Source organism: Alligator sinensis, unplaced genomic scaffold (assembly GCF_000455745.1).
Source record: "Alligator sinensis unplaced genomic scaffold, ASM45574v1 scaffold78_1, whole genome shotgun sequence".
NCBI classification, from domain to species: Eukaryota; Metazoa; Chordata; order Crocodylia; family Alligatoridae; genus Alligator; species Alligator sinensis.
The window spans coordinates 76,725-89,056 of record NW_005842171.1 but is presented as its reverse complement, the minus strand read 5'-3'; the positions used below and the strand labels follow the sequence as shown (position 1 = coordinate 89,056).

The 12,332-nt window shown below is 41.6% G+C and overlaps 1 protein-coding gene across 16 annotated transcripts in view; it reads left to right on the top strand.

The window, feature by feature from the left end:
• Nucleotides 1-12,332, top strand: part of PBRM1 (polybromo 1) — a 125,437-nt gene that overhangs the window by 106,140 nt on the left and 6,965 nt on the right. For 11 of the 16 annotated variants that reach the window (XM_025206741.1, XM_025206740.1, XM_025206739.1 and 8 more), the window contains 4 exons: nt 5,103-5,249; nt 7,775-7,845; nt 11,330-11,347; nt 11,393-11,591. In XM_025206741.1, coding sequence (XP_025062526.1) covers nt 5,103-5,249; nt 7,775-7,845; nt 11,330-11,347; nt 11,393-11,591 — 435 coding nt within the window. Of the gene's footprint in view, nt 1-1,891; nt 1,974-5,102; nt 5,250-7,774; nt 7,846-11,329; nt 11,348-11,392; nt 11,592-12,332 lie in introns of those variants that run through there. The other 5 variants (XM_025206750.1, XM_025206748.1, XM_025206747.1 and 2 more) reach the window with 2 other exon arrangements.

Sequence of the window (12,332 nt, the reverse complement as noted above, 5' to 3'; positions counted from 1 at the left end):
CCTGCTGAAGAAAAAGCTCAACATCTTCAGTCTTTCTTGATTAAAAAATAAACATAAGCTAAAAATTATCCTGATTTCCCCACGTTAGTCTCTTCAGTAGTTAGGATTCTTCTGAAAAAGACTAAAAAAAATGGCTCCTCCTAGACCTGCTCCCTGTTTGTATTCAGTCATATCTATTGAATTCACTTAAACATTCACCCCCTGCTAGCATGGCCAAAAGTGAGCTGGATTTTCTTCTAGTGCATGCATCATCAGTGGTAGTATTAAGTAGGCTCCACATGAAGAATCCTTTATTGTTGGTGACATGTGACACTGCCAGCCTACCTTTTAGATTCCAGCATGAGTTTGCAGAGCCAGCAGTCTCACCATCCTGGTAAACAGAGCAGACTTGATCTGGAATCGTTAAAACAGTAAGCATGAAATCCCACATTTGCCATTTTTACCAAGTCATTTTTCAGAATAGACTTGCACTTTAAGGGCTTACGCAACAAACCATTACATCCAGGTGTTGTGCTTATTACCAGTCATAAGCCAGCTGAATTTATGGGCACTATGTGAAGTATTAATTATTTCTGGACTTGGATCCAAAGGCTGGCAAAGCACTGGAGAATCTATAAAAGGAATCGCACTGTATTGATAGGGGTATGTGTTAGATGTGATCTCTTTAGGTCTTTTTCTTTCTCCAGTTTCTGATTGCGTGACAGATTTGATCAGAAGTGATCACATCAGTTTAGTCAAATTCTAAATAGTGCCTTATGGTACCTTTTTCTAGTCTCCCTTATGCATTCCAGTAATTCTGTTTGCTCTTTTACTTCATATACTTTATGCATATATATATATATATGTGTGTGTGTGTGTGTGTGTGTGTGTGTGTATGTATATATATATGTATATATTAGGATGTAGCTATACTGTTGTGTTGAAAGCTAGATGGCCTTTTTTTCCCCTGTCATAACATCTAAATCACTTTCTTGTAGTAGACTGCATGGATGTTTAAATTAAGTATATGTTCCTCTATGGTTCATGGAATCTAAGTTGTAAAGCATTTCTCCATGATGAATTGCAGTTTTCTGTTACTATGTCAGTCTTGTAAAGAACTCCAAGTATCTCTGAATCTGGTTGCTCATTTTTATGTTTGGCTGTTTTTTATCTTAGATTTTTTCTGTCTTGCCTTTTGATATTCCTCCAGATTATTTGCATGTTATAAATTTAGGTCCCCAATAAATGTTTTTACTTTGAGTAATGTAAATTCAAGCAAGAAAAGTGATCAATATCAGCCCCTTGTGTTTTTAAATTGACCGTTGATTTTATATTTTATTATAATTATCATAATGAAACCTTTTCAAATGCTTTGTGAAAATTTTAAGTTCTACACATAACACTCAGTATATTTATTTTTGAGGTAAATTCCTCAAATGCATGTATTTATTTATCTATCACCCTACTCTTGATACAAGCTGATGAAAATGATTTCCCTTCTCTCTCCACTTTATCATGATGCTTCCAAGTAATTTCCTTACTATTGATATAATATGTCTACACTTCCTTTATAATTTTTTTTACTATTTTGTGGCCTATTATAAATAATGGAGTCTTATAGTTCTCAGTCTACAGAAGTATTTTATTTGGAAATGTCTGAACATAAATTAATTGAAAGTTTTGCTCACTACTTCCCCAACCTTTTAAGTTAGTATTGAAGTGATAGAAAAATCAAGAATTCCATATATACTTGTATTAATTTGATATGAATGATAAAGCTTTGTGGGACTAGTTGCAGGACTTTATTATGGTCTGTTTGGTGGAGAAATCTGGGTCCTTTCAAGATGCACTTCTTTTCTGGAGCAAATTTCTAGTCATTTGTAAAACAGATGTTACAAAAACTTATTTACAGATGCAGTTTTAACGGAAAAAGGGGGAAGATGCAATTAGTTCTGAAAGTGTTATTCATCTACCCAGGACAGGAGACCAAAAATGTAACTTTCCTGTTTATTTATTTTGTACTTAAAAAAACCATGGTGGAGTTTGTATGTTGAGACATTGAAAGCAGTCATTAAAACTATAGCATGGGCAATATGAACACATCCTTAATGCAGATGTTGCTGTAGTATATTAAGTAAATCAGTTATTGAGTAAGGCTTAAATTAAAATGATGCACATGTATAAAAATAAGCTTTTGTAATCAATAGGAAAGGTTTTAAAAGCTTCAAATGTGTCTGAGCTGAAGATGATTATAATAAGGTGGTTTAGTGGGACTTTAGCTACCATGAGAACTCTACACTACATGGATTCTTTTGTCTGTCTGTGGTTTTAGTGTTTTCAGTAAAAGATATGGATTGAAATACATTAATGGATTCATACAGATAAGTTTTTAAATAATAATAGAAATGGATACCTACTATAATAAAAAAATTATTTTCTAAAATATTGAGGATTTCTTGTGTAATTAGATTGATATAGGTGTAACCAAACTGCTGTATTTGATTGTTCATCCCATTTGAAATGCGAGCTACAATGAAAGTTTCTCAGTTTCATAGTTGGTAGGGTCAGAAGAGACCTGAGCAGATGAATGCTGGGGTCAAACAACCCCAGCTAGGTGGTTGTCTAGCCTCCTTTTGAAGACCCCCAGGGTAGGAGCAAGCACCACTTCCCTTGGAAGTTGATTCCAGATCCTAGCCGCCCTGACTGTGAAGTAGTGCCTCCTGATATCTAGCCTGAATCTACTCTCAGTCAACTTATGGCCATTATTCCTTCTGGTAGTGCTCTCCCATTGCCTGCTGGTCCCCCTTGGCAAGTTTATAGATGCCTCCAAGATCCCCTGTCAGCCTTCTCTTGTGGAGGCTGAACAGGTTCAGGTCCTGTAGCCTCTCCTCGTAGTGCCTGCCCTGCTGCCCCCTGATCATGCGAGTGGCCCACCTCTGGACCCTCTTGATGCTGTCCACATCCCTCCTGAAGTGCGGCGCCCAGAACTGGACACAGTACTCCAACTGTGACCTGGGTCAGGCCGCAGTTGGAGTATAGTGGGGGAGGATCACCTCCTTGGACCTGCTCGTGATGCATCTGTGGATCCATGACAAGGTGCGGTTAGCTTTCCTGACTGCGTCCTCGCATTGGTGGCCCATGTTCATTTTGGAATCAGTAGTGACTCCAAGATCCTTTTCTGCCTCTGTGCTGATGAGAAGGGAGTTCCCCAGACTGTAGGTATGCTGCTGGTTCTTCCTCCCTAGGTGCGGTACCTTGCACTTGTCAGTATTGAAACCCATCCTGTTCTCATCTGCCCACCCCTGTAACCTGTCCAGATCTAGTTGTAGTCTGTCCCTCTCTTCTAACATACCCACTTCTCAGTTCTGTACTATTTTCTGAGCAAGCTACCAGTTTTTTTCAAATTACAAATTCTGTTTGGTTCTGAGCATATAACTCCTTTAATTAAAGGGACTGCATCTAGTCAGAGCTGTTGAAAAGTTATCAGCTGGTGTTATTCCCATAAACTGTATTCTGAAAGTTTTATTTTATGAGGATTGTTCATTATCAGGGTAATGGACACTCTGTAGGTCAATTTCTCAACAGGTACAGTACTGTAGATTCTCCAGTATTTTGCATATTTAAACTTCTCTCTCATTTCTTTAGAAATGCTGCCATTCTCAGTCATCTTCTCATAGTCTGTCAAATGTGTTTCCTTAGCTATCTGTCAACATATCATACAAAATAAGAAAACTTTAAAAAAATAGGGATCAGAAAAGCAAGTTGGAGGTGAAGAGCTTAATAAGTAAATACAGCTATAAGCTATAGGTTTGTTTACTGACAATACTATATCTAGGTATGAATAGATACTGAATCGTCCCTGGTCCAGAGAGATTTTGACAAAGAGGACAGAAGAATTCTCTCTGTCTCTCTCTTTCTCCATCTCGCTCTCTGTCTCTGTGTGTATGCATGTATCTCCATCCGTCTGTCTGTCATCCCCTTTCTCTGTCGCCCCGTCTCTGGCTCTGTCACCCCGCCCCGGTCTCTTTCTCCCTTTCTCTCTGTTTGCATTTCTCCCCCTCCCTGTCTCTCACTAGTTATATGTGTGTGTGAGGCTCTCTCTCTCTGTTTTTCTGTCCCTGTCCCTGACTCTGTCTCACATTCGTGCCCCCTCTCTGTCGTGCCCATGCAACCCCTCTGTCACATGTGCCCTCTTGCTGGTTGCTGCATGAGCTCTCTTGCTGTGGTGCGCCCTCTCCCTCGCTTTTGCGCTCCTGTTCCCTCTTGCACTCCCTTGCTCTCTTGCCCTCCCGCTCGCCCTCTCGCTTGCTTGCTCTTGCCCTCAGTCTCACTCGCGCTCGCCCTCTCGCTTTCCCTCTTGCTCTCTCTGTCTCTGTCTCTCTGGAGGAAGTATCAGAGGTAAAATTATATGTCAGATGATGTTCCATGTTGCACCATTTAACTCCAGTAGACTAACATAGGTTGTAATTCAGTAAAGTGTCCAGCACATTCATTTCGATCAGATATTTAACCTTCACTTAAACATTTAACCTTCATTTAAACTGTTGCTCTGTTGGTACAGAAGGTAGTTTATAAAAAATCCCACAGTAAAATCTTGGGTGCTATGGCATTGAGTTGAGTGCATGCATTATAAATTACCTTTATAAATGAATTCTACATAAATATTATGGAAAAGTGCTCAGAGAATGTTTTTTGTTCCAGTTAGGTTTGCCCGTCGTGTTATTCCACAAAGTATGGATGCGCATAAATTGATGTATTTAGTGTTGTGTCATTAATAGAATGCAAATGGCAGAGCTTAATGCTATATTAAAATTGCTTGCATAGTAACATTTAATTGTAACTGAATGTTATTCTGTGTATTAATATACATTGGAATATTCAACATTTATTTTTACCTACATATACATTAAATTTATGTATACATATATACATTGAATACTGATTCATCTGCAGTATAGCATATCATATTTATAACTTTAATTTTTTGTGCATTTTTGTAAGATACTAATTATAGTATTGCTGTGCTGTACTAAAGATGCTTATTTGTGGGTAGTGCATGTCTTATTGTTTAGATCATATTGCATGTTATTGATGCATGTTTGAAATTTATTGTGTCCTTCAAGGCATGATAGGTGGCTATCCACCGGTGCTGCCACCTTTGCAGGGCCCACTTGATGGCATTGTTAGCATGGGCAGCATGCAGCCACTTCACCCTGGGGTGCCCCCACCCCACCAACTTTCGCCAGGTATGCCAGGCATCCCACCACCGGGTAAGAATGTTCATTCACTCATTATTTCATTTTCATGTGCTTACCATTTAACTAGCTCTTACAGGAGCAAACTGCAGCTTGCTTGTTCATAGCTTAATTGCTTGACTGTGCCTGAACTTTTTTAGGTATGTTTAGCTGTAATGTACCCGCTGTGCTGCTGAATATACCAGATGGATCCTAAATGTTTGTTGAATTTAATGGAATATTTATAAACATTGACAGAATAATATATGTAGTGAGCCAGCAGCAAAATAGTTACCAACTAGATACGTCTACATGTTCATTAATACATAGTGGTTACTACTCATTTAATTTAGTACTTGTATGATCAGGTACTAAACGCACAGTAACCAGAGTTACTGAGCAGTAGCGCCAGAGAACACCTTTTTAGTGATTTTACTGCACAGGAACCTAATCATACTGCGCAATAGCATATTAGCACTGTTTGGCTGTGACACGCTACTGCGCAGTTAGTATCTCATGTAGATGCGCCCCCCCCTGAAATATAATATTCCACTTGCTAAAAACATGTGCCATTGCAGTCTGATTTACTAAAAATTTGCAACCCCCAAAACAGCTTAGTCCTTACACTCATGTCAGCAGACTATGCAGTTACTTTTTATTAGCCTCAAAAATTAGATGTCTTCCTGGCTATTCCTGATTAAAATAATCTCCATCTGTGCATTTTTTAATATTTGGTTTAAATTCAGCCATCTGACTAAAAATACCTATGTACAAATAATAGGTCAGATAAATAATTACATTAAAATATTATAAGATTAAAAACTGGTACTGAATTTTTAAGTCATCACATAGAATAAAATTAGAAGCAGTCCTCATTTTTGTAATTTAGCCCTGGGATTGGGCACATTTATGGATTAATTTTAAAATTGTAAGGAGTCTTATCCTTGATCATAAACTATCCTACAGTGCTAAAGACTGGTCTTATATTAAGCCTGGGACATAATCTAATGTCAGTTCAAAGCATATTTAGGTAAAATAAATCAATATTTTATTCATGTCAACAGTTACATTGACAAAAGGCAGCATTTTCCCCATTTCTTTTTGTCTTTTGTGTTAATTGTTTGAGTAAAGTATAGTGAATTATTATATCAGGCAGAAGGGGAAAACTCAGTATAGGTAACACTTGCCTCCAATGTCACTGATTTCTCTGTTCTAGGAAAATTGACTTCATCCAATTTGCTGATGATTCTTTCTCCTTTTACCTTGACGATGTAATCTGGTTTTGCTATTTATAATATTATGTTCAGCAGTTAAATTGTTAATCTATAAGGGAAAAGTGTTATCTTTATTTCCATTGGTAATGATAGATGCTTACCTATATCCCTGCTGACAGGACTTTGTGTTTGCATATAAATCACTTTTAAAAGCAATCTTTCAGCATTGATTATGCAACCTGCATTCTCATTGGTGTATACAATTCTTATTAATAACATGAGTTGGCATAGTACTTCAGCTTAGTGATACAGCTGCATGCTATAGTCTGTCTCCTGCCCACCAAGCCAATAAAATATAAGAGCATAATATTAAAGGTTTGGTATATACTCCAGAATTCTAGGTTTAAGGGGATATTTGTTTATTAATCCCAGCTGGAAAAATCAGCAACATGCTTTGTTTCCTGAGTTACTACCTGAGGAAGGGCACTTTTGTGCCCAAGTTCTTGTCAAATATTTCTCCCAACCGTATCAGTTAGCTAATAAAAAGTATTGCCAAACAAACTTTGCTTCTTGCATAACAAATTACATCTGGTGAAATTTATACTTCATTTTCAACTTCAGAATAAATGTCATTTGATTATGACAAAATTAGAGATGCAAGTAGAAGATCATCACTAAGAGTAGCTTTCATTTAGCTGTTCAGGCAATTTTATTTAAAATATAATGAATTGGACAATTGAAAAAGGTTTGTAAATTGTTGTGTGTGACTTGCATTGTCTGTTCCCTGGTACACTTCTAGCAATAGAGAAAATGCCTCCAAAATATTTCTGCAAACAGATTCTTTTTTTCATTTAGTTTCGAAAGTTATAATAAAGCAAACAAATACTGTGAATCTGTCTTGTCCTTAAAAATATTCAAGTCTCTTCACTTTTAATAAAAATGTTTTCTGTATTAGAGGGATGATATGATACAGCAAAACAAAAAATTAATGGTTTTAGTGTGAGTTTTTATGGTTTTAGAGGTGACTGCTGTCAAACAAAGGCACTATTTGAACTGCAAGATTTAGTCAAGAAATAATACAGTAAAAAGAGAACCAGAAATTAGTAACTTCTTTTTTTTTCATTAAGAAACAGTTATTTTAAATCTAACATACTGCATCTTGTTGTTTTACAGTTTTGTTCTGTTTTTCTCCTTAATCTTTAAATTTTCTTTTAAAAGTAATGTTGCTCTCATGGATAAAATAGTAATGGTATTAAATCAAATAATGATAACAGAATACAACTCTCTAAAAAGAAGAAAATAGAAATTATCACTTTGCTAAAATTTTGTTTATATTTTGAAATATAGGTGTTATAAGTCAAAATGTATCTTCCATGGTAGGCACTCCAGCACCAGGAGGAAGCCCGTTTGGACAGCAGGTAAGAAATTTTGCCTTATTTATGCAACTGTAAAAGTCCTGTTTATTTATTGGTAGATGATTGTACCCCCTCTGAGTTAGTATTAGATCAGTGTCTCAGTCTTGTCCTAGTGCAGGGGCGGGCAATTATTTCAGCTAGAGGGCCACTTAACGAGTTTTGGCGAGCTGTTGAGGGCCACATGGGTAGCACCACTCCTTAACAGTTGCCCCTGCACCCAGTCACTATTGGGACCAAAAGTCCTGTCCCCTAATCCTTGATCTTTGCTACCAGAAGTCCCTCCCCTTGCCTCTCAAAAATACTGCTTTTGGGAGGGGGGTTGCCATCTTAGAACCAGAAAAAAAAACAAATCATACACTAAAAGTCAAATACCTACTAAGACATATTTTAATTTTATTACAAAAAATATTTACCATGATTTGTGTTTGTGTACCATATATAGAAAGGATATAATAACTCAAAAATACAGGCTTACTCTTTTATATTGCAGTGGGTGTCTATGTGGGGGGGGCATGGGGCATGTTGGGAAGTGTGTACATGTTGGTGGGTGTTGTGGGGACAGGGTGTGGGTGTGTGAGGTTTGTGGGCTGCAGGGCCTCTCCGCACATTGCCCCCATGGTGTGCAGCCCCACTGCTGGCAGCTGCAGCAGGCAGGGGCTCAGGGAGCTCATGCCAGGTGTAGGCACTGGCACATGGTGGGGTGCAGCTCTGGCCAGTGCTATGTGCAGGGGGAGGAGTGCAGCTTGCCCAGCCGCCTCTGTCATGGGGGCTCCACACTGCATGTCTGCAGCTCCCCCACTCACACAGGGGAAACCCCAGGCTGGACTCTGTGGGGAAGCACGGGGTAGGGCTCCCTCCACTCCCAGTCCATGGACCTGCGCAGCAGGGGGCAGGGAAGGGAGCCAGATCTAGCACGTCTGCCTCCACTGTGAGTGTGGGAACTGCAGGCATGCCAAATGTAGGGGCGGCAGCAGGAGCCAGGTGGAAACTGTGGGGGCCAGGCTGTCTTATGCTGCATTCTGTGGTCCTGGCATTGCAGCCAGGAACCAAGTGGCATGGCATGGAGCTGACCAACGCAGCTGGGCACCTCCTGGCAGCACATTGTTCCCAGCTGCAATGCCAGAACTGCAGAACACACCAGGAGCCAATCCAGCCCCTGCAGTTCCCAGCTGGGTCCTGCTGCCACTGCCCCTGACCCTTGGGGCCCCTGCATTCCCACCCATTGACACTTCCGCCCCACCCCCATGCTTGCCACTGCTGCCTTTTCCCTGGTGCTTTCTTTCCTTCCCCACCTGATGCCACCACTCCCCACCGGCCCACTGCTCCCTGCCAACCTGCCACTCCCCACCCACAGCTCCAGCACCACATGGTTCCAGCTGCAGGGCCAGGACCGTGTGGCACAGCAAGAGCCAGCTGGCACCACACGGTTGCCATCTGGGAACCGTGTGGTGCTGTCTGGGCCTGGCTGGCTCATGCTGCGCCGGTGATCCTCCCCCACCTCCGCCTGTTCTTACCTGAGTTTCCCTCTCCAGCAGAGTGAGGTGGGGAACAGCCCCAGGGTCCCAGGCCAGAAGCCTCTGTCAAGGCAGAAGCTTCTTCCTGGGGGTGGGATGGGGAGGGCAGGGGTGGGGTGGGGCAGGGCCAGTGGGCCTTGCTGCAGCTCCGGCTGTCTCCTACCACCAGCTCCTTCTGGGTCCTGCTGCCACTGACTCCTGTTAACAGGCAGTCAGGGGCAGATAAATATTAATTTTTAAATTTTTTAGGGGCCCCGCAAGCCGGATAGAATGGCCTGGTGGGCCAGTTGTGGCCCACAGGCCATATTTTGCCTGTACCCTGTCCTAGTGTACATGGTCTTCCCTAATAATATCTAAAACCAAAGTTAATCTGAGAATTTATTCTTATTAAAATATCTGGCTGGAAATATACTGCTTGTTAATCCACAGTTTCTTGGCCAAATTCTAATTTGGTTAATTCAGTTATACCTAATTAAGTGTCATCTCTACCTTTAAATGACAGCATTCTTATCTTCTCTTAAGCCAATGTGAATAATTTCTGTTTACTGTTAAACTAATGATAATGCCTTCTGGTTTTTTTGTGAGAGAAATCATTGCCCTTTTCTAAATAATCATTAAACAAGGTTATATGGCATTCTTATGCAGAGTGCTTCATCTGGGGAGAAGTAACCAGCGAGATGAATGTAAGTTAGGAGGAGATGTCCTGGCCAGCACGAGCTAATAGCATACTGGGATGCATTAGCCAATGTGTCACGAGCAGGGCTAAGGAAGTGATACTTCTTCTCTGCTTGGTGCTGGTGAGACCCCAGCTGGAGTACTATGTCAAGTTCTGTGAGCTGTACTTCAAAAACACATGGAGAATCCTGTAAGGGTCCAGAGAAGGGCCACAAGAATGATTACTCAGAGTGTTTGTCCTCCAGGCCCTTAAAGCATAGGGGTCTAAGACTGTTCAGCCTAGGGAAAAGAAGACTGAGGGGGGGACTTGGTGGCCGTCTATAAGTATGTAAGGGGTGAAGATTGGGAGCTAGAAGAAAAACTGTTCACTAGGGTGCCCCAGGGGAGAACAAGGAGCAATGGCCATAAACTGTTAGAGGATGATTTCAGTTTCAATATAAGGAAGAATTTATTTACAGTACGAGTGACCAGAATCTGGAATAGACTTCCCAAGGAAGTGGTAAAGTCCCCAGCCTTGGAAGTCTTCAAGAGGAGACTGGACAGACACCTTGCTGGGATCATTTGATCTCAGCAATATTCCTGCCCACAGCAGGGAAGTTGGACTCGATCTTTTGCGGTCCCTTCCACCCCTTAATTTCTATGATTATGGCTTTTAGCTACTCATAATCCTAGACTTTCCTGTGTATTAACAGTGATTTCTGTATCATGATGGTTTACCATGAAGTGCCCAAAACCTTCAACCAGGTTCTGGGCCCATTTTGTGGTAGATATGATGTAGCTACATTAAATGATAAACCACAAGCTTTGAGGCAGGTGTTAAAATTTAAGAGAAGATTAAGTAAGCAATTGTGACACAAAGCAAGAGAGAATGCGGGAGGGAGGAGAAGGGTAGTAGTAGTAAGAATGTGTGTTACATAACTATAAAAAAAAATTAATCATTGATTTTCAAAATGCAACTGTAAAACTGAAAATACTTATAAGCCCTGTGTCTGTGCCCCTTCTGAAAAAAAAACAACCCAGAAACCAGAAACCTGGCTTGTTATCATGTCATCCGAAACTCTTACCCTGTTTTAAGACATTTTGTTTTCTGTGCTTAAGTTCTGAATAATAATACATTCTAACACAGAATTAAACTATTAGCCTCTTACATGTTGGCAGGGAACACATTTGTCAGAGTATTTCCTGACACTCAAACACAATTTATATGACTTAGCTGAATAGGTTAAAATAGTGATGTGCTTGAACACATGCAGCTGAACCAAAAATGCAATGCTCTCATTCCTGTTTTGTCATTTCAGATGGGAATTCTTGGGCCAGCTCTCATTCCTGTTTTGTCATTTCAGATGGGGCTTCTTGGGCCCCCCAGCCAGCAAGCACCACCTCCGTATCCAGGTCAAAGCCCAGCAAGTCAGCCAGTTATGCAGCAGCCCACAACTCCAATGTTCGTTTCCCCTCCACCAAAGACACAGAGGCTTCTTCATTCTGAGGCCTACCTGAAATATATTGAAGGGCTTAGTGCTGAATCAAATAGTATTAGCAAGTGGGACCAGACCCTTTCAGGTAAGGTTCTCTACACTAATTAGGATACTTACAAACCAAGTATGTGCTTATTACTTTGGATCACTTATTTAATTATTCCTTTTACAGTGGTTATCACAGGAGCAGGCAAAATCTGGCCCACAAGCCAAATCCAGCCTGCCAGGCCCTTCTCTCTGGCTTGTGGGGCCCCTAAAAAATTTAGAAAATTATTTATTATCTGCCCCTGGCTGCCTGTCAAAGATGAGAAGGCGCCAGCAGCAGTAGGACCCAGGGGGAGCTGGCGGCAGGAACTTGGGGTGGGAGGACCCAGCAGCTACAGCAGCAAGTCCTGCCCATCCCCACTCTCACCCCTCAACTGAAAACCTCTGCCTAGCACCCCGGGGTTGTTCCCTGTTTCCCTCCAGGAAACTCAGCTAAGAACACAGGGTGGGAGGGAGGCAGGGAAGGACCACGGGCAGTCACCCGTCCTCGGGGCCGGGGTGGGCTGGCTGGCTTCTGTTGAGTCCTGTGGTTTGGAGATGCAGCCAGGAGTCGCATGGTTCTAGAGCAGCTGGCAAGGGGGTGGGGAGGAGCACTGGCAGTGGGCAGAAAAGTGGGGAAGTGATGGCAAGTGGGCATGCAGGAGCGTAGCAACAGCTGGGTAGGATCACGCCAGTGTACTGGAGCCAGGGCCGGTAGGGGCCCAGAACAGGGCAGCAGAGTGCAGGCCTGGGCTGGCAGGGGCTCTTTGAAGCAGGGCTGGGCTGCGGCAGCAGGAAGAGC